At 40.0% G+C, this 20,831-nt stretch overlaps 2 protein-coding genes across 3 annotated transcripts; both read left to right on the top strand.

The window, feature by feature from the left end:
• The first annotated feature begins 663 nt into the window (after positions 1-663).
• ddx6 (DEAD (Asp-Glu-Ala-Asp) box helicase 6) lies at positions 664-7,348 on the top strand. 2 transcript variants are annotated; one of them, XM_079553787.1, is made up of 15 exons: positions 687-772; positions 1,465-1,520; positions 1,679-1,924; positions 2,006-2,069; positions 2,168-2,272; positions 2,702-2,831; positions 2,905-3,051; positions 3,132-3,226; positions 3,318-3,440; positions 3,509-3,637; positions 3,801-3,917; positions 4,012-4,075; positions 4,270-4,371; positions 4,440-4,619; positions 4,716-7,348. In XM_079553787.1, the coding sequence occupies exons 3-14, from the start codon at positions 1,722-1,724 to the stop codon at positions 4,613-4,615; spliced, it is 1,455 nt and encodes a 484-aa protein (XP_079409913.1). In that variant the 5' UTR covers positions 687-772; positions 1,465-1,520; positions 1,679-1,721; the 3' UTR covers positions 4,616-4,619; positions 4,716-7,348. The 2 variants fall into 2 exon arrangements, with proteins under 2 accessions (XP_079409912.1, XP_079409913.1); XM_079553786.1 differs by having other exon boundaries at positions 664-772; positions 1,465-1,924.
• A 103-nt stretch (positions 7,349-7,451) lies between these two features.
• treh (trehalase (brush-border membrane glycoprotein)) lies at positions 7,452-18,104 on the top strand. The gene is made up of 15 exons (XM_079564941.1): positions 7,452-7,560; positions 7,838-7,938; positions 8,005-8,146; positions 8,624-8,711; positions 8,795-8,895; positions 9,053-9,145; positions 10,256-10,372; positions 11,473-11,595; positions 11,693-11,742; positions 12,172-12,372; positions 12,475-12,692; positions 14,282-14,393; positions 15,921-16,033; positions 16,147-16,200; positions 17,730-18,104. Exons 1-15 carry the CDS (start codon positions 7,478-7,480, stop codon positions 17,874-17,876), a joined length of 1,743 nt encoding a protein of 580 aa, XP_079421067.1. The 5' UTR covers positions 7,452-7,477; the 3' UTR covers positions 17,877-18,104.
• Positions 18,105-20,831: the final 2,727 nt, after the last annotated feature.

Below are 20,831 nucleotides of genomic sequence, written 5' to 3' on the forward strand. Positions count from 1 at the left end.
TGTATTTTTGACAATATGTCCACCTACTAACATTTTAGGCTTGAGGTTTAGGGCTACTAATAGACTGTAAAAAGGCTACTACAATCTTGATATTCTTTTGATATGCAAGTAGGCGTCTTATTAGATACAAAAAAAAGTATATTTTTTGCTTAGCCAAATAATTAAACCTACACAGCCTACTGCGTTGTGTTTCCCCAGGACCCCAAATAATAAATGTATATATATATATATATATATATATATATATATATATATATATATATATAATTTATGAGCACATATCTATGTATATATGTCAAATAATTGTTCTGCTTCTAGATTATACCAATTTAATCAAGTTTAGATGTATTTTGGACAATATGTCCACCTACTAACATTTTAGGCTTGAGGTTTAGGGCTACTAATAGACTGTAAAAAGGCAACTACAATCTTGATATTCTTTTGATATGCAAGTAGGCGTCTTATTAGATACAAAAAAAAGTATATTTTTTGCTTAGCCAAATAATTAAACCTACACAGCCTACTGCGTTGTGTTTCCCCAGGACCCCAAATAATAAATGTATATATATAATTTATGAGCACAGATCTATGTATATAGTTCTATGGCACAGATCCATTCAGCGTTTAGTGAGATCATCTAGTCGGCAGGGGGCGGGTACAAATACAAAGGAAGCCATCTTGGACACTGGATTGTCAGGGCTTTTTCGTAGTCAGCTAAAATCAATAGCTCCACTTTTCAAACATCGGTAAGACTGGTCAAATAGAAATAAAGGTAAGATACACTACTCTACACAACAACGACCATATCACCTGCTGCTTTTAGAAGCCCCCAAATACGTTTTTATTCAGGCCCAAGTGGATATTATTTCGCCACTTTTGGCTATTTGGTGCTAGCTAGGTTAGATAGCAAAGATCACAAGTCCCGTTTAGGCCTGAAGAACTCCTTCGAGAATATAAAACGTCTCCGTTTTTCATATGCATTGTAAGATTTCTTATAAAGAGTGTATGGTTGTGGACCGGGTCAATATTTCTGACATGACTTAACTTAGCCATGTAATCTGTTAAACATCCTTGTGTTGGATGCTATGGAGTTAGCTGGCTAGCTAATGCTAAATTTTGGAACTAACGCTAGCTTTACATTTTGTTGGACATTATAATTTACTGTTGTTGTAATGCTTTGCCACAGCTAATTTGTTCTAATGTAACTCACAAGCTGAGTAAACACAGTAGATCATTCGGAGTGCGAAATGTGATTTATTATGTTTTGTATCTAACGTACCTCCAACATTGTACATAAACATAAACTCGCATATTTCGAAGAAGTGCCTCTATTGTTTTTCATTCATTTATTTGCGGGTGGGGATTTACACTGACAGTCTTCTGTTTTATCAAATGAAACTGGTCTAAGGATTGTTTTATATGGATGCTCATTAACACCTGCTCACCTTGTATTTTTTTCCCTAGGGTTGGAAAATTGCTGGACTCAAAGGCCTAGCTAAACAAGATGGCTAGCTGAAATAGTGAGTCAGAACTTGCGAGCTTGCCTCTTGGTACCTTTTTTTGAAAAGCGAAACGATTCCAAAATAACATCCAAAACACTCTGCTTCCGCACAAAGATATCAGTGCAGCTGAGTAACATTATTAAGAGAAATCTTTTTTTTTTTTTTTTTTAACGTAGTCATCGTTTAGTGACAAAGTGGTTGGGACACTCAAATTAAGTCATGAGTACCGCAAGAACCGAGAGCCCAGTGATTTTGGGCTTGTCCAATCAAAATGGACAGATCCGAGGCTCAGGGAAGCCTGGAGGAACACCAGGAGGAGGAGGGGGTGGTGGTGGTGGTGGTGGTCCACAACTAAACCCAATAAAAGGCACAATTAACAATGGCGACTCCCTGCCTGCCACTACCACTAATTCTGTCATCAAGTAAGCAAATCAACTCGTGTCACATTTTGTTGACGTTATACAATGATAAACATGTATTTTAATAATTAATCCCATCTTCAGGCCTGGAGATGATTGGAAGAAGAATTTGAAATTGCCTCCAAAGGACATGAGAATGAGAACATCGGTGGGTACTTGATGCCCAGACCTAGATGCTGTACATAGCTAATAAAACTCAGATGATGTTTAATGAATTAATCTTTTTTTTAATTTCTTTCCTTTCAGGATGTCACAGCAACAAAAGGCAATGAATTTGAAGACTACTGCCTAAAACGGGAGCTACTAATGGGGATATTTGAAATGGGCTGGGAAAAACCATCTCCAATTCAGGTACAGATCAGTAAAATGTTCCAAGGCTAGGTCACAAGTTCAAGATGGTTTCTTGCATTCATAGTCAGAGTATAATGTTATTGTTCACCTTGTAACTATACCTCTGTGAATCTGCATATTAACATTCAACATGCATAGCGTTTAAGAGTTTGATCTTAGGCCTACTGCAGTGGTCCTCAGTGGACACACTCACCAACAGCTTTAGGGAAAAAACAAACAAATCTCAAAGGTTAAGACTGAAATAAAGACCCATCTCCAAAGTGTGATCTCAAGTCGTCTGATGGTCAGCCTACTCCCATCAACCATCGTTGTCGACCCATTCGTTCCTATGATTTTATTACATTTTTGTGTAACTGAGGTTGAAGGCTGTCTTTACACGCTCTGTATGGGAAATTAAATGTCTTCAATTTCTGGATGCTTTTATTCTAGGAGGAAAGCATTCCCATTGCACTGTCAGGAAGAGATATTTTAGCCAGAGCCAAAAATGGCACAGGGAAGAGTGGAGCCTACCTCATTCCCTTACTTGAGCGCATTGACCTGAAGAGAGACTGCATACAAGGTGAGAAGTCTTTTGATTGTAACTTTTGATTTTGACACATTTATTTACTTTGTGTACTCTCTATCCTCCTTAGCATTTGTCATAGTGCCCACGAGAGAACTGGCTCTGCAAGTAAGCCAAATATGTATCCAGGTCAGCAAACACATGGGTGGCGTGAAAGTAATGGCAACTACAGGTGGAACAAACCTGCGTGATGACATCATGAGGCTCGATGAAACAGGTAAATGAATGTTGTGCCCCAGTGGTATCTATTAGCCTGATTCTGTCAGCATAATGTCAAGGCCCTGTGTGGTGTTTCAGTGCATGTAGTGATCGCAACTCCAGGGCGAATTTTAGACCTCATCAAGAAAGGAGTGGCCAAAGTCAATCAAGTTCAGATGATAGTTCTAGATGAAGTGAGTTGTTTTTTTTTGTTTTTTGCGTCACATACTTTTGGACCACAGTGCGTTTCAAAAAGACTACATTAACCTTGTATTCACCTCACAGGCGGACAAACTGTTGTCCCAGGACTTTGTTGCAATGATGGAGGAGCTTCTCAGCTTTCTTCCCAAACAAAGACAGATTCTGCTGTATTCTGCCACCTTCCCCCTCAGTGTGCAGAAGTTTATGGTATGTTCATTTTGTACTGAATTGTACTTTTGCTGCTGCCCTAACCGTAACGGTACCTGTCTTTGTAGAATGCACATCTGCAGAAGCCCTATGAGATCAACCTCATGGAGGAGCTAACCCTGAAGGGAGTGACTCAGTATTATGCTTATGTAACTGAACGGCAAAAGGTCCATTGCCTCAACACCTTGTTTTCCAGAGTAAGTGTTATTATTTTGGGTACTTACAGGGTATTCAGACACATCTTTATCACCGTCTTGCAATTGGTTGGTTATAAAATGCTGTATTGATCTGAGTACGTTGCTATTATTGATTTTAAGGGTCAATTTTGTTTTAATGTCCCGAACCTTTTCTTTTACTCAGCTCCAGATCAACCAGTCGATCATTTTCTGCAATTCCTCTCAAAGGGTTGAGCTGCTCGCCAAGAAGATCTCTCAGCTTGGCTATTCATGTTTCTACATTCATGCGAAAATGAGACAGGTTGGCTCCTTGTTAAACACCTGAATTGAAACGTTACCAGCAAGACTTTTCACAGTATGTATTTTTGTGTTTAACATAATTTCTCACTTTTCAGGAGCACCGCAATCGGGTTTTCCATGACTTCAGAAATGGCCTCTGCCGTAATCTTGTGTGCACTGGTAATTCAACATCATTCATGCATTTACCTGCTAGATGTATGCTAATTTGTGGCCTTTTTCCAAATAATGCAAATTGGTCCAGCAGATTATTTACTATCAAGATTCTAAAGCATCAGCAAATTTAGAAAGTACACATTTGAATTTCGCGTGATATGTCAATGCTCTAATGGTCTATATGATGCTGTCTCCCCAAGATCTCTTCACCAGGGGAATTGACATTCAGGCTGTGAATGTGGTCATTAACTTTGACTTTCCTAAGCTGGGAGAAACATACCTGCATCGTATTGGAAGATCTGGTAAGGGAACAAACAAACAAAACTAATTTGAATTTGAACAATTTATCAAAGTTACCTTTATTTTCCAGGACGCTTTGGACACCTGGGCCTCGCTATCAATCTGATCACTTATGATGATCGCTTCAACTTGAAAGGCATTGAAGAGCAGCTTGGAACAGAGATCAAACCCATCCCTGGGATTATTGACAAGAGCCTTTACGTGGCAGAATACCACAGTGAGAGCAATGAAGAAGCCAAGCCATGAGCCAGTGAGTGCTAACGCCAGGGCCCCCTACTTCACTCGTGTGTTAAGATGATGTAGATTAAATGTAAAACTCAATTTCCCTTTCTCTTCCACAGATCAGTCCATCCGCCCCCCCTGCCCCGCCCCCACCCTATCCCTCCCCCATCTCGTCTTTTGTTTTTTTTATGTACAGTTTTCTGGACGCCATCATAAGGAATGTGTATTGGACGGAAGCGTTTTGGAAGAACTCATTTGCCTTATTAGGCTTTTTGCTGCACCATCACACACTGAAGACAAGTGCACGAAGAGGAAAGTATTAGACCACCAACCTGAAATGTGTGCAAGTTATGTCGAATCACAGCCATCCGAGACATCAAGCCAGCACCAACAGACCCCCCATGATGCCCTCTGTCACCTTTTATTTACAACATTTTAACCAGTTTGTATCAAGTGCCTTAACAAGCTGTTCACCTTCTAAAGTAATAATCCTTGTGACCATCCTCCTCATCTCACACACTTGTTCACCTAATGGGAAAAATGGTCACGCTACTGTTGTCAGACCACAAAGGTGAAGTCGTTTTATGTCGCGCCACATGTTCCAGCCATCAAGATGATTCGGAGGGAGGTCTGCTGGAGTTCTACTTTCTGGCGTCTGGCTTCAGTGCACACAGGTCTGGCTTATTGAGGACAACTTGGATTCATTTGGACAAACACAAGATTTTTCCGAGAGACAGATTGTCCATATTCTTTCAAAGGCCCTATATCCTCTTGTCTTCAGCAATTGAACACTAAAGATGGACACACTGCAGCCTCTCAACAACATGATTTGAGGATTCCAGATCTAGTGGAGATAAATGATGGAAGCTTTTTATGCCCGGTTTCATTTTCCCAGTGGATGGCCACACTGTTTTCAAATGTGCAGCCTGGATGGGTTGCATATGACACTTGTATATACTATAATTTTAAGATTGTTTTAAACAAGTTTATAAGGCTGGCTGATAAACTGAAAACTACTTACTCTCTTGTTGGCACTGGAGATCCTGCGGCAGTTTTTTTCGGCAATATTGGCTTCTAAATTGATCATTTCTTTTGAAACTTCCCTTGGGATCATAATCTAAAGACACTCAGCATGAAATGTTTTGAAAATAATTAAACTCCTTCATATTTGAAGGTAGGAGCGATTATTTTTACTTGCACTTAAATCATTGAGTATTTGACTTCAGACGCCAGTGTTAACAAGTACGCAGTTTAGACAGATGGCTTTCTAAAGCTTGTGCATACACGTATTGAATTCTCTATTGTCACCAGCCTTAACTTGTAAAGGCTGAGGCCTCTAATATCTTGGCCTCAGTAAATTGTGAAAAAAGCCAATGATTTTCTGTTTTGGTAGTAGTACAAGTGCTGCAGTGCAGCTTTATTGTTAGATAATCTGTATTTTGGGGAAGGTACTTTACTGTTACGTTCATCTTGGCTTTAGGCACAGCTCCTCTATCAAAAAATTAGGGAGATGTGGTGCTTTTCTTGTCCCCCTGAAAGAAATGTGTGCAAAGTGCATCAGAACTGAACATCACACTTAAATGTAGCAGCAACTCGCGCTCTGTGCATTGCAGCTTGACTGGCTTCCCTTGAACAAAAGATGCTTAACCAGTCAGTTTGGCCTCTGTTAAAACAAATGTATTCAGGCAACGATGCACTGCACTGTTTTTGTGCACTTCTGATAGTTTTTCTTTTAATATACATAGAGATTGGCTAAAAGGGGAATGTTGAAGGAATTTATGTATTGGTCAGGCTGCTTATTTTCTAAATGATTAACTTAATATTTTCCCCTCTTCCTTGAATTTAAGTTTTTGTTATGTATGGTATATTTACTTTTATTGACAAAGTGCAATTCCCTTGTGGTGAGATGCTTTAAGTTCTAAACATTGAGACTTGTTATAGCCTATTTATTTGACTCGGAATTTCCCAATTCTCATTGGTTAGAACAGATCCCTGTTTGTTCAACTGAGGTCCCTCAAATATTTTGCACTTAATACAACTTGGCTTTCAGTGGGTAATTTGGGGAGGGGAGGTGGGATTCAAAAATGTCTAAATCAGTGCACAGTTTGTGTGAACAGGGATCATGTTTCAGACGCATGGCAGCTGTCTGTTTGCTGAGCAGCCTTTGACAGAATTAACCAAAGTGACTGGGATGATGTGTACTCATTGTGTACTGCCAGAGGCTGCCAGCGAAGCCTTAAAGACTGAGACAAGAGCATCTCCTTGAATTAGATAAATTAAATGTGTCCATATAATTGTCTCATTCTTTAAGGACCTGTAAAACATCTGGGGTGGGTAATTTGGTGCTCTTGCTGCCCTGATGCAGTCCATTAAAGTGTCTTACAAATTTTGTATGATCGAATTGGTTAAATTCTCCATTGATGCCCCCTGTTGGGCTGTTTCAGAAAGGACTGCATCAGTTCAAGAACTGGGTTTGGAGCCTTTGGGCATTGAGATCCAAGATCTAAAGTTTTGGCAAGGGATTGAAATTGTCTGGAGACGATGCCCTCACAGTTGGCTTTTCTTTTTGTTTCAAACAAAATGTTCAAGTAGTTTACACCTTGTTAAAAATGTCCCTAAATTTAAATTAAGGTAAACTGAATTTATTTTATTTAAATGAAATTTGGTCAAATTGGCAGTTTTTCAGTGGAGCTGAATTTTACTGAAATGGGAAGATATTGGATAAGTTTTGTTGAAAATAAAGCTCACTGAAATTTATCCTCCTGTGTGTCTTTTATGCAAATCTTGTATGTGTTGCATTGTAGCTAGATGGCGATGTTGACACTCCCACTCTTCAAGAACTCCACCCTTGTCCACATTAGCCTTCACACCGTTCGTTTGGCCAAGATGAGCCGTCTGCTGGTCCTTTTGTTTTTCACACTCTTACTCGTATCTTGTGAAAATGTAGTTCTTCCCCCGCCATGTGACAGGTAAGATCAAGTGTGTCGACAACTAGACGTGATATTTATTTGGTTTTGACTTGACTGCAAATGGTATGTGTTCTACCAAATTGCAATGTTGGGGATTTTTTCCTTCAAATTGACTCTCTCACTGGAAAACAAGCTCTTTACACATACAGTATGTTGCCAACTGGTACATTGTTACATTAGTTTTTTTTTTATGGACTTTGCACCTAAACTTCAATTGTTGAGCTTTATGGCTGGTCTCTGCTAATGCAGTTGGTTTAATATTTTACCTTCATTACAGTGAAATTTATTGCACTGGGCCTATCCTGGATCAAGTACAGAGAGCCAAACTATATGATGATGACAAATACTTTGTTGACATGAAGCTTAAAGAATCGCCTGGTAGGTCAGATTCATTAATTTATGCACTATAATTTGGGTTTTTGGACACCTCCTATTTCTCTGCAGATATTATCTTATCAGCATTTCAAAACCTCTCCAGTGAGTCACTGACCGTCCCGCGTGAAAAACTGCAAGAGTTTGTTGACAGGTATTTTGAAAAGCCAGGCACAGAATGGGAAGAATGGACTCCACCAGACTGGCACAGCAAGTAAGAAAAAAGAAAAATATAAAAAAAAGTCTGAACGTGCATTGAGAGGTTTACAAATTTACACATTACTATAATCAGCTGAAATAGTTCAATCAATCAAAGTTTATTTATATAGCACTTTACAGCAACACCAGGAGGACCAAAGTGCTTTACAGGAAGATAAAACACATTTTAAAAACACCAAATAATTACAACCTAGACACAATTCAGTGTTCTCTAAGTATTAAAAGCAAGTTTGAAAAGATGAGTCTTTAATCTAGATTTAAAAAGGGACAGGTGTGTGAGCACACGCAGACTGAGGGGCAGGCTGTTCCACAGTTTAGGCGTGGCAACCACAAGTTCAAGCGTGTTTTTCAGATAATGTGAGTCACAAAAGTGTGTGTGAATAATCACTTTCACATCTGCATTTTAGTTTCCTTTCCTGTTTTACTTGTGAGGTCGTGACTCTTTAAAACCAGTTATTTACGTTTTGTTCAGCCCGACATTTTTGAACAAAATTACTGACAAACAACTACGTGAATGGGCCTTTAACATCCACCAGCTCTGGAAACTTCTCGGCAAAAAGGTGAAACTTCACAGACTAATATTTAAAGTTGTGCATTCACCTCAAACGACTTTGAAATTCTTGAATGTACTTCTTCCCTACAGATTCGGGACAGTGTTAACGACCACGCTGAGCTCTATTCCCAAATTTACAGCCCATATCCTGTGGTGGTGCCGGGAGGGCGCTTCAGGGAACTCTACTATTGGTGAGTGAGCAGCGGCGCCTGTCCTTTATTCTGTCTGCCTTTGCTGCTTGAGTCGTTGTCAGACGGTCGGCGTTTCGTGGCACGGGGCCATTTAGCTGAGGGTCCCGGGACAGCAGCGTGGAGCTGTGACATGAACCCCCTCTGTACCCCTCCACAGGGACTCGTACTGGGTGATCAATGGCCTGCTGCTCTCTGAGATGACGGATACTGCTAAAGGGATGATCCAAAACTTCTTCCACTTGATTGACAGGTAACTATTTAAGCCGTATGAATATTAATGGGTTTGATTTCAAATTAGGGTTGTTGCTGTAACAATAAACAATTCAAAGCATTCGTTTACTGTCTTTAGCATGATCAAAAGTCCACAAAATTGCTCCATAGCACAGCAAAGAATCTACAAATCTAAATGAAAAGGCAGGTTCAAGATTTGCAGTATATATACTTTGGACTGTAAATCCATATTTTGATCTGGATTATTTTTTGTGATGGAACGCCGTCAAATGCTTTCGCATTTGTGCCTCATGGTAAGAAGGTCCAGGGACTGACTCCTGAATTGTGTGGGCCTTCTCCCCATTTCGGGATTTTCATCCAGGTGCGCTGGTTTTCCACATTACCTGAAAACATGCACAATAGGTCAATTGTCCAGCTTGATTTTCCTGATCATGAGCTCAGCTCAGATCTGGTAGTCTAGTGGTTAAAGCATGTACATGGAGCACTTTTCTGACCTCTGCATCATGGATTTGAGTCCTTGCTGAATGTCTTTCCCCACTCTTTGCCCTGTGAAGCACATCGGCCAAAAATACTTGTAAAAATTAATAAATATACATGAAAAAAAAAGTATACCTCGATTTATGGCTCAATATCCTTCCACCGGCCAACAATCACCACTTGCCATCCCTTTTTTAAAGGAAAAAAGGGACTACTTGAGCTGAACTTGATGAAATTATAGATATAAAGTAAAGACGGGTTGAGTCATCTGCAACATGTTCCCTCCCCCTGAATGCTGTGATACCTACTGTCAACACAACCTAGTCCCAAAGCATACTACGCCCCCAAATTTCAACTGGACAAACGGAAAGAATTATTCAAATCTATTGTACCAAACAAATTTTCGGTTAAAACTGGATTAATTAAGTAATGAGCCAGGACTAACATGCAAATAAGCAAATACTGCATCCACCTTCTGCTCCACAGGGAGCCACTGCCTCGTGTCCTCTTGATACTTCACAAGGGGGCTGTGGGCGCATCAGCATGTTTTGTTTTTAATGGGCCATTTCCAGCCCACGCCCTACTCTTACAAAATGGTGTTCTCATGAGATTCTCAGGATTTAAGGAGTAAAAAATGTTCTCTCTCCTGCAGATATGGCTTTGTTCCAAACGGTGGACGGATTTACTACGAACGCCGCAGTCAGCCTCCATTCCTCACTCTAATGGTGGAGAGCTACTATCAGGCCACCAAGGATAAAGAGTTCCTCAGGTGATATTTAGACGAGCGCTCATGTCCTGCCAGACACATAATCATTCTTCTGGAACCCCCAAAAGAGGGGAAAAAGTTGAAAGCATCCTTACTTCAGCACTCTGCCCTCTGTCCAGAGCACTGGGACATCTGTGGCTGTAGGGACTTAAAGGGTTATTTCAGACTGTATCACATTAGCTTAATTCAAGTGTGCCAAATTATGTAATTTGATTATGGCATGTGAAAGGTCGAAGTGACCTTGAAACATTTTGGCCATGGCTCCAAACCCTCATGCACTAATGGGTTAAACTGATGAGCTGACATTTAATCTAAAAGGTCAGTCACATCACAGTGCTCCACCAAAACAGCATTATTCAGAGCTGGGACCTTTTAAAATGTGGCCCTTGTTGTCCTTGCTTTAGGATACTTACCTTGTTGGGTGTAACTTCTGTCAAATTGTATTGTATTGTATTTTTATGCAGATTTGTATATATTAAACTAGATTTATGTTGCAAATTGAGCGGTGTACGCTGCTCCAAGTTCCTTCATCATCACATCAGGGGTGACCACAGTGATCCAGTTACATGGGGATTTGGTGAGCTTCTTTACTATGACTGGAGTGGAAGTATCTTTTCTTTTTTTTCTTTTTTTTTAAAATTATTATTATTCATTCAACATAAAAGCACAAGATACACTTACAGGTAGTGCACCAACCCAAAAACCCTCCCTCCCTCCACCCCCATTTACACTCATTCTCACTCATTCACACTCATTCACACAAAAGGGCTGTTACCTACAGTATCAATACTCTGGCTCCCACAATATACATCACTGCAGTCTGCAAAGAAAGTTCGTGGCACAGGAGTGGAAGTATCTTTGCTCAGGGACAGAACTTCAGTCTACTTTTATTTATTTTGTAAAAAAAAAAAAAAAGGTCTTTCCCCTGCAGCATGCTTCAGTGAGAATATTAGAACTGAGTACATATTAGTTGTATTACCAAAAAGATCAGACTCTTCATTTGTCACACCGTATGCTCTGTTTATTCTGCCAGCTCCACTGCATTAGATTGAAAAATAAATAATGAGTACAAAATGGAATAATTCAATTGTTTTCCTATTCAGGGCAGCATTACCAAGACTGGATCAGGAGTACTCATTTTGGATGCAGAATCGCTCAGTGTCTGTGAGTGTGAATGGCAGCGAGCACAAACTGAACAGGTTTGAAGTCCCTGTGGGATTGCCAAGGTGTGTCTAGTACAAATCATACTAATCATACAAATGATTCAAAAACCAATCAGAAAATGAGCCAAAAACTGAAACATGCTCCTTTTGTTAAATCCAGGCCTGAATCCTACACAGATGATCTGGAGCTGGCTGAAGGACTCAGTGAAGGTAATGGTTTATGAGGCTAATTAACCTGATTGTTGATCTGCAGTGGGATTATTTCCCTGATGAAGCCAACAACATAGTTATGAAAATGCTTCACACTTTTTAATAATATGGCCCGTAGGGAACGACTGACTTTCCCTTAACATTACATTTTTGTTTTTGAATTGGTGTTCTGCAGAAAAAGGAAACCCTGTATGTTGCCCAGGAATGGAATGACTTCAGCCAAATAATATAATATAATGTGATTGTCCAATAGAGGGCATGATAGATATATTGCAAGGATACTCCTTAAATAAATGGAGAAATATTTACAAATCTACTACTGTCAAAACAATACGTGCCACCACCACTTACAGCAGTAATAGTAACTAGTTGCTCTTTCTTGAATTACTTTATGAAACGTATTGGCTCAATAAAATGTCTTTTGCTCAGTGTCCAAGCAGCAGTTGTGGATGGACCTGAAAGCCGGAGCCGAGTCTGGCTGGGACTTCACCTCCCGCTGGTTCGTGGACAGTAATGGTGAAAACTCTGGCTCACTCAAAGACACCCGCACCAGCCAGATTGTGCCCACTGACCTCAACGCCTTGCTGTGCCGCACCGAGAAGACGCTTGCTGCTTTTCACCAGACCATGGGTGAGTAATCTGAGGCACCTCTCACACCAGTGCCCCGCTCGGCTTGGCTGATTTGAACCCTGAACCACTGTTACATAAGGTTGATGTGGGCTTTTGTGACAGGCAATAATGCGCCTGCCGAGCAGTATGAGCGGGCAGCAGAACTCAGGCTCAGGGCCATAGACGCAGTGCTGTGGAATGACCAGCAGGGGGCCTGGTTTGACTACAACTTGCTGACTGGTCAGAAACACTTGGATTTCTACCCCTCCAACCTGGCACCTCTCTGGGCACAGTGCTATTCTCATGAGCAGCAAGCGCAGAGGGCAGTGCGGTATCTCAAGGTCAGTATGTTTTTGAATTTTGATTCACATGTGACCCAATAAAACCTGAGCTGATATATGCTTTGTTGATGTGGTTCATAAAAAAAAATAAAAAAAATACATACCTAGCTTACAACCACCATGTTTGGACTGAAGGAAGAACAAATCTCTATGTGAAGTGCTTTGGGTGACTTGTGTCATGTGAGAAGCGCTATATAAATAAACTTCCATTCCAATACAAGCACAGTTGTACTTGTACTATACTGAAAATATGGGGAAATTATTATAAAAACGATCTCTGAACACTAAGTATGCAATTCTCATTAAAACTCGGGGTGATGGTTGACCCCTTGTTTAAGTTTAACAAACAAACACGGCCATCAAGTCCAGCTTCTTTCAGCGGAGGACTTGGGAGAAAAATTAAACCCTATCTCCCACGGGATGATTTTGAAAAGGCTATCCATGCATTTTTAACATCGCGTCTGGATCATTGTAATGCCTTGTATATTGGACTGGACCAGGGCTCACTGCGTGTGCCTGCCCTGTTTTGTGCACTTTACAATGATTCCTGGTCAACTCTCGTGTTAAATGTAAGCTTTTGTTGAGGTTTTGAAGTATCTGCACTGTTGGGTCCACTTTATTTCTCTCTGTAATCTGTAGCACTTTGGGATTTTGTCTAAAATGTAAAGTGCGTTACAAATGAAATGTATTATTATTATTATTATTATTATTATCCAGAGCCTTGAGGTCTGCTGATAGAGCCTTCTCTGTAGCAGCGCCCCGACTATGTAACAGTCTTCCCATATCTGTCAGGTCCGCTCAGTCTGTTGAACAGTTCAAGTCCAGACTGAAAACAGACTCCCTGGCCTTAAATACGAGGTAGTTAGTATATCAGTTGGTCTCTTACATTTCTTTCAATGCTAGCACCTTGCTTCTCTCCTCCTATCAATTTGTAAACTTCATTCAAATGTATTAATCCTTCATGTTGTCAGGCAAATATTTAGGAACAGATTCTTATTTACAATGTAGGCATAGAAATATGTCTCTGCATTGGACCCATCCTTCAATCAGTGTTCCAGGACAACCTGACAGAAGCAGTGAATGCAGCACCTAAGACCAATCTCTAGATCAGGAATACATAACTGGAGGTCTTAGCCGCCTGTACATGTTTGGATCCGTTAGTGGAAGCAGGAGCACAAAGTGTACAATATTTATTTTGTAATGTGTTACAGCCAGTAAAATTGCATGGCCATTTGCATTGGTTGCACACTTCTGCAGTAATTATTTTGTGTAGTGAAAAAAAAAAAGAAAAGAGATTTAATATGCTTCAGTCCAGCTGTTCACATCCACAATCCCACCCACTCTTGTATTACTGCAGTCATCTGTGCTGAGCATCTAACATTATAAACATTCGACTCAAGTGCCCCTCCACAGTTGATGAGGGAGGAGAGTTCATCCTTGTTCTCCATCTACATCTCAGCTGTCAAACCCCAACCCTCTCCGGTGCACACTCAGTTCTTTTCGATTTAATCCTGACATTGTTTGTTTTTGCTCCACCAGAGGGCACTGACACACCATGACGCTCTCTGAGTCCATCTGTGTCTTTGCAGGGGAGTGATGCTCTCCAGTTCCCAAACGGAGTTCCGACATCACTGACGGAGTCTGGGCAGCAGTGGGACTATCCGAATGCTTGGCCTCCTTTACAACACATGCTAATCGAGGGTGAGCGCAAGAACTGAAGTTTGACTTTAATTTCTTCACCAATACTGTACTTTGTCACCCTGAATACGGAAATATATTGTAAATTGAATTTTGAACCACAAATGCAAAGTGTTTCTATTTAGCATTTGGCTCTAGTTCCCCCACAACCCACAGTCATCATCAAACGCTTGGTCTGCATCCCTGAGATGTCTGCCAGGCTCACAGCTGCAGCCAACTCTGCTCTCAGGCTCTTTCCCTGCTGTTTCGCCTCCAGTCGGATCTATAGCAAATGAACACACAACAATTTGGATTCGGGTCAACCGCATTTTGCGAAAAAATTAATTTGGCAGCACAGTTAGTATCTTTGTTAGCGAAGCATTTTTCATTCCACCATTGAGTCAACATTTTGTTTACCATCTGTTTGGAGAAAGAAAACAAAAAGGAACTGTTGTGGAGAGTTACAAGTTATGCTGGTGTACAGATGCATTATATTGCAACAATTATATCATTTTAGTTTAGTTTATTTTTGAGCAGTTTACATTATTTACTTTTTACCACATTCACATTTACATTATCCAGTTATAGAAGCTGAAAAAAGGAATCGGCCGAAGCTAGAAAGCTTGTATACATCTAAACTGTAATCAATGTAATAAACATTTACATTTCTCGGTGATGCAGCACAATCCGGTCTGTATCCAAGATAAGAGTTCAGGACAACATATTCAATTCCAGAGGCGGATAGTACTCAGTTACATTTACTCAAGTCCTTCTTAGAGTAGTTTTCCATACAGTACTTTTTAATTCTAATGTAGTAAAATAATAATTAAGTATCTGTACTCTTACGTGAGTAAAAATAATAGTTACATGTTCCACTGTGAGTAAATGTTTAAGCGGCAAATGCTTGAGTAATTGTCCGGGTCACCACCTTCCACTTCTACTCGAGTAAAATTTTACCAACGTTACTCTTACTTAAGTAAACATTTTGGCTCCTCTACCAACCTCTCTTTAATTCTGTAGAAAAGCTTCAAAACAGCATCAAGGACAACATTTACATATGGATTACTACTACTCATTTTCTTTGAGTTTGACATAAAGTAGACATCAGACAAAATGTCATCCTCAGTTTCCCATTTACAAAATATTGTTGTCAGAAAAAAAAAGCCTCTGTTCTCTCGTGATCACCTTCTTTGATAGCAACGTAATAATATCCATAACCAGATGCATGAACAGCCTCTACAGCATGCGCCTGTTTACGCAGCAATAGGAGGATAAAGTACATTTTCCATAGACAGACACACACCACTAGGTACCTGTACCTGTTTATAAATAATCTTTTATCATATTGCAAATACATTCTCAACCATATGATTAACAACTTTGACCTCACACTGATATGGAAAGAGCCTGTAGCTACATTTCACAGCAGACTTACTACTTGTCTCCTCCATAGATCAAGGGTTCTTTACTTGTAGTTGTCTTCATTGTAATGTGAACTGCAAAAAAACAACCGTCTTCAAACTAATGGATAACACAGCGCTGCATCTTCAGGTTTATCTAAAGTGCCCTCAGAAGATGCTAAACAGATTGCAGAGGAGTTGGCACAGAGGTGGATCCGGTCCAACTGGATGGCATACATGAAGTATGAAGCCATGTTTGAAAAGGTAAAAGACAAACATTGGTTGTGTTCGAGAAAGAGTAAGACTCCTTGTAAATATGATATAAATAATATTCACATTTAAATACTGGATATCTTAATATTTTCTCTTTCCTTCAGTATGATGTGAACGGAGATGGTAAACCCGGAGGTGGAGGGGAGTATGAAGTCCAGGTACTTTGCATGTGTTTTGTGTCTTGAACTTATTTATTCTCACTTTTGTCTTTTGCTTGTCCGTACTTTATTTGCATGCTAATGTAGAATCTTCCATTCCTCGTCTCCTCATTTCAAATAAGACCATTTGTTCATTTTTCTGCTCTGGTGACTTTGGATTTGACATTCTATCTCTGCTATATATCCAGAGTAATTTAGTTAGAACAGTGGTGAGTACAGACTTTCATTTTTGCTACGTGTCAATGTTCGACTTCGCACTTGTCAGGAAATTACAATATTGTGAAATAGGAACGATTTTTCTGATACAATTTCAGTATAAATATTTGTATTGAAAATGTGATTTCCAGGGATCATTCACGGTAAATTCAGTTCTTCCAATTTGTCTTTTTTTGTTGTCTTTGCTTATTTGCGTCACATAAATTGAATTAAATGTCTCCCCACTCCTATTTCACTTTTCCACTGTAACAACACCCTACTTTTTATCAATGAATAAATAGATTTTCTTTTTTTCTCATATACACATAGTATGCCCAGCCCTTTCATGGGCTTATAAAACACCCCCAAAAAAGACCAGTTGCCAGACAGTAGGCGCAATATATAACATTTCCAAATATTCAAGACACTATAATATTAAACTAGTTCAACTTGTTGTTGTCACTGTTCCAAAAAAATGTCTGGCATTTTAACAAATAGTTCACCAAACACATTTCACAACAGAAAATGAGTTTAAGTTTCCATCTCTAACTCGCACAGTCCACAGAGTATGTTATCTTCTACAGTTTGAGTAAATCTTCCAGTTTCCAAGGCCAGGGGAAGGATTCCAATCTGCAGCTGAGCAATCACAGATCTTTGGTTCATTGTCAAATTTGTCTTCACATAAAAGCTCAGTTTCAAATATATTCTTCATTTGTATATGTCCGTAGCTTTGATTTAGCCATAATCCATTCATTTCAATCATTAGAGGTCAGCAGCGGCACACCTCTAAGTCATTGTAACTTTTACATTTATGCTGTTTTTGTGTGTGTGACAAAAGTTCACTCAATTTTAAAGTGTTTCAAACTTTTGGTGCTGCATAAGTGAACACTTGCAGACCCAGATCAGCCTGTACAAGTTATAGAGACCAAGCCAATAAGTGTACGTTTGTACAAGTCACCAGCAAAGAGCACACAACTCACCACAGACGGTCGCAAATATCACAAATCTCAGTGCAGACAGTGTTCAAAGACATTTAGATGATACTTTCAGTAAAAAGGCCTTCAACCAGTGTAAAAGCATTCACCCTTTAAAGATAAATCACACACAACAGAAGCATGAACAGGCCAGGGCCGGGGATGGAGCTGCCAACCTTTGAGAACATTACTTAACCATATGAGCCACTGACGCTTGTTTATGTCACCATTTTACCTGAATATGAATATTCCATTACTGTTTGTGTGGACCACATATTACACCTAAAGGACTTCTGTATTTCTCCCTTGTATTGTCAGAGCTTTACAATTGCTTTGATCTGTGTGTGTTTGCCCATGCAGCTGGGGTTTGGCTGGACGAACGGTGTGGCCCTTCAGCTGCTGGACCAGTACGGAGCCACTCTCACCTCGGGTAGCAGAGGCGCGTGCCCTGGCCTCCTCCCGCTCCTCATCCTCCTGCTCCTCTCAGTCCTCTTCACGCTCTGTTGAGCCCACAGTGACAGAAAGCACACCTGCAGGCCCTGTTTTAGCCTGGCTTTCACTGCACCACATCACTCACGACAGCCCCTGTGCAACGCTGTCACCAGCCACCAGCACCCAGCTACGTGAGGGGAATGTTTTTGACCGTTTAACACTATTATTTCATGTACAGTTGGTACTCATGTTCAACAGCCTTTTTTCCAGCGCCCAGTGTGCTTGTCCTACAATCAAGAAATGTAAAAATATATATATATATACACTGTACTACATTAAAATTAAATGAAAAAATAAAGTTGCACCATTCCGTTCATTAGAGGTTTTCATGCTTGAGGTGCGCCGCACACGAGATCTGGATTCTAAATGGCTATTGTCTACAGATTGTGTTATTTGACATTATTATTTATTATGACGTTATTTTGACAATTAGATGAATGAATATGAGCACCAGTTATCTAAACATTTTAACTATTTGAAGCCTTTTGTATTTGGCTTTTATATGCGCTTCATATAGTCTTTACAAGTACAGCCTTAGAATCGGGCCCATTTTAGTCACAGGCAAAAACTAAAATTTGAATAAAACAAAAAGACATCCCGCATCCCTGCCGTTTCAGCTCGAGCATCCATGTCAAAATCCAGGTCAAGCATGAAATTAAGTCCATATAGATATTCAAATGCATGTCAGAAAAAGTAATGAGAAATTTGCCTCTTATAGAAGAATTTGCATCCCTTGTGCACATTTCTAAGCAGGGATTTGACGACATCTTCCTCTTTAGCTTGAGTGCACACGGCAGATTGAGAGAGCTACTTAAATGGGTAAAAGGCCAATAGGTGCAGTGGTCCATGCTGTCCCAGAGATCACAGTGGTAATGTGCTATTGTAAGCCTCCATCTACAAGTCGTATCAGCAGCATTTTGCCCGGGCCCGCGCTCCGCTGTGACACCCGTTTGGCAGCAGCTGCGCGCGCTACATGTGTTTAGAAAGCTTTAGCAGCGGGCGACTGGCATCATGGTTTGACCCTCACTGAGAAAAATAAATGGAGTAGAGATCCGTTTTCTGATAACACTCCCCTGCTGTTTTAGAATATACTGTCCACCGTGGGCAACATGGCAAAGTGAAATGAGAGTGCACCCATCAGACTTTTAATAGTATGACCACCTATAATATTGATGGATCTCTCTGCAACCCACCCAGATCTAGAGCTACCTACCTGTTGTGCATATTTTGAATTGATGAAGAAAACCACCTAGATGTGAGGAGAATATATTATGCAAACTCCACACAGAAAGTCCTCACTGTTCAGGTGCCGTGCTGGCTTTTAGATATGTTCAAAGGCTTGAACCCAATGTACTGATCCCAATAAAATATGAAAAATGTATAAAATCATTCATCGATCAAATCCATGTTTAATGTTTTCAAAGTCAGGAAAGATAGAGTGAAATTTGAAAGTAAGCAATTCCTCCCCTCTTTAACCAGAAAATCCTCATTTTGCAAAATGAGGAGACCTCGACTGGTTCACAGGAAAAGCTCATCTCATTGGTCATAGCGAGAGGATGCTAGACTGTGATTAGTTGCTGAGATCCAGGAAGGAGGGACTTTACAAAAAATAATATATACATATTTTCACTTAACATTAGAATGTAAAAAAAAAAGACCAGGTGGTCAATTTTGTGCATTTTATAAAATTTGTAAAACATTTAGACTTCCAGACAAGCATTTTAAAGGGTCTAGACAGAGTTTAAAAATGTTCCTCCCCTACATTCTCCAGTAATGTCCTAATGTGTAGAATGAGCCCAGACCCATTAGCCACAACTGCCTCTAAAATCCTGCACTGTCACTCAAAAAGGTGTTAATTCGGGTCCGAAGTGCCGTCATGCACGAGCTTAATATAGAGCCTGCAGTTACACTTAAGACATGAAGTGGCAAAATATAAAATTGTCAACTTCCATCTAGTCCCATAAATGACTCAAAGTTTGAAATATTTTAACAAGTTTGGATATGGAACCACTAAACTTTTTTTTTATTTGTTTTTGTTTTTTCTTTGCAAATGATACATGACAGAATACTGACTATTCTCAGATGTACAGTATGATCATTGACGTCATATGTGTTTGAGCTACAGTACACTTCTGAATATTGGCGTGTTGCTGCACAGTGCACTCATTCCTATGCACTTGTAAAGCCGCGGTGACAAGTGCATTACATATTGTTGTGGAAGTAAAGGTCAGGGCATCGTGTCCTCGGCAGTCATCCAGTTACGACTTGTGCATACAAACAAGCAGCCACCCACCCACACACATACGGCTTTCTGTTTTTAACCGTGTGGAAGTGTTTTTGTTTGGGTCCTTTGCTAATCACCATTCAGACACCTTTCCACCACTTTGTGACACAGATTCTCTTTGCACACACAGAGAATACGTGTGCGCAAATTCTCTGTGAATCATTAAGACATACAGAGAAAAGTATGTTTGTGATAGACATAATACATTTTCTGGTATTCAATAATTTCTTTTGCAAAACAACTACAGTAACTGCAGTGGTTGCCCAAGGGCACAGAAAGAGTATGTACGGAATAGGAGGTGGAATCAAATCACCAAACCAACACTGGCAGTAATTATTTATTTATTCATTTATTTATCAGGGACGATGCAATCAACATAGTTACAATTCAAGTTTGCAGCTGATGTGACGCATAAAGACCTTCTAGCTAGTGCTAATTTGTAGCTCATGTCCCTGATTGAGCCTATCTACACGAGTTACAATAGTAAAATACATGAATACAACATTTAAATACAACTTTTTCAATCACACACATACTGATGCACTCACACATACATTCACACAGACTCAGTGCTATTTACAAATGGGTACAGCTTTGATTTTAAGCTCTGTGGGTAATGAGTTCCATGCAGTATGATATATGTGAGAACATCATAGCGTGCCTGGTTTAGATTACTTTGTATTGTT

This window comes from Gobius niger (assembly GCF_951799975.1).
Source record: "Gobius niger genome assembly, chromosome: 1".
Taxonomy (NCBI): domain Eukaryota; kingdom Metazoa; phylum Chordata; class Actinopteri; order Gobiiformes; family Gobiidae; genus Gobius; species Gobius niger.

Excerpts from the sequence above, each read along its gene's own strand:
- ddx6 (XM_079553786.1), top strand. The coding sequence starts at position 1,722 with ATGAGTACCGCAAGAACCGAGAGCCCAGTGATTTTGGGCTTGTCCAAT. Across the intron at positions 2,070-2,167 it reads ACATGAGAATGAGAACATCG|GATGTCACAGCAACAAAAGG; the intron begins GTGGGTACTTGA and ends CTTTCCTTTCAG. Across the intron at positions 3,052-3,131 it reads CATGAGGCTCGATGAAACAG|TGCATGTAGTGATCGCAACT; the intron begins GTAAATGAATGT and ends GTGGTGTTTCAG.
- treh (XM_079564941.1), top strand. The coding sequence starts at position 7,478 with ATGAGCCGTCTGCTGGTCCTTTTGTTTTTCACACTCTTACTCGTATCT. Across the intron at positions 7,939-8,004 it reads GAAGCTTAAAGAATCGCCTG|ATATTATCTTATCAGCATTT; the intron begins GTAGGTCAGATT and ends ATTTCTCTGCAG. Across the intron at positions 8,896-9,052 it reads TTCAGGGAACTCTACTATTG|GGACTCGTACTGGGTGATCA; the intron begins GTGAGTGAGCAG and ends ACCCCTCCACAG.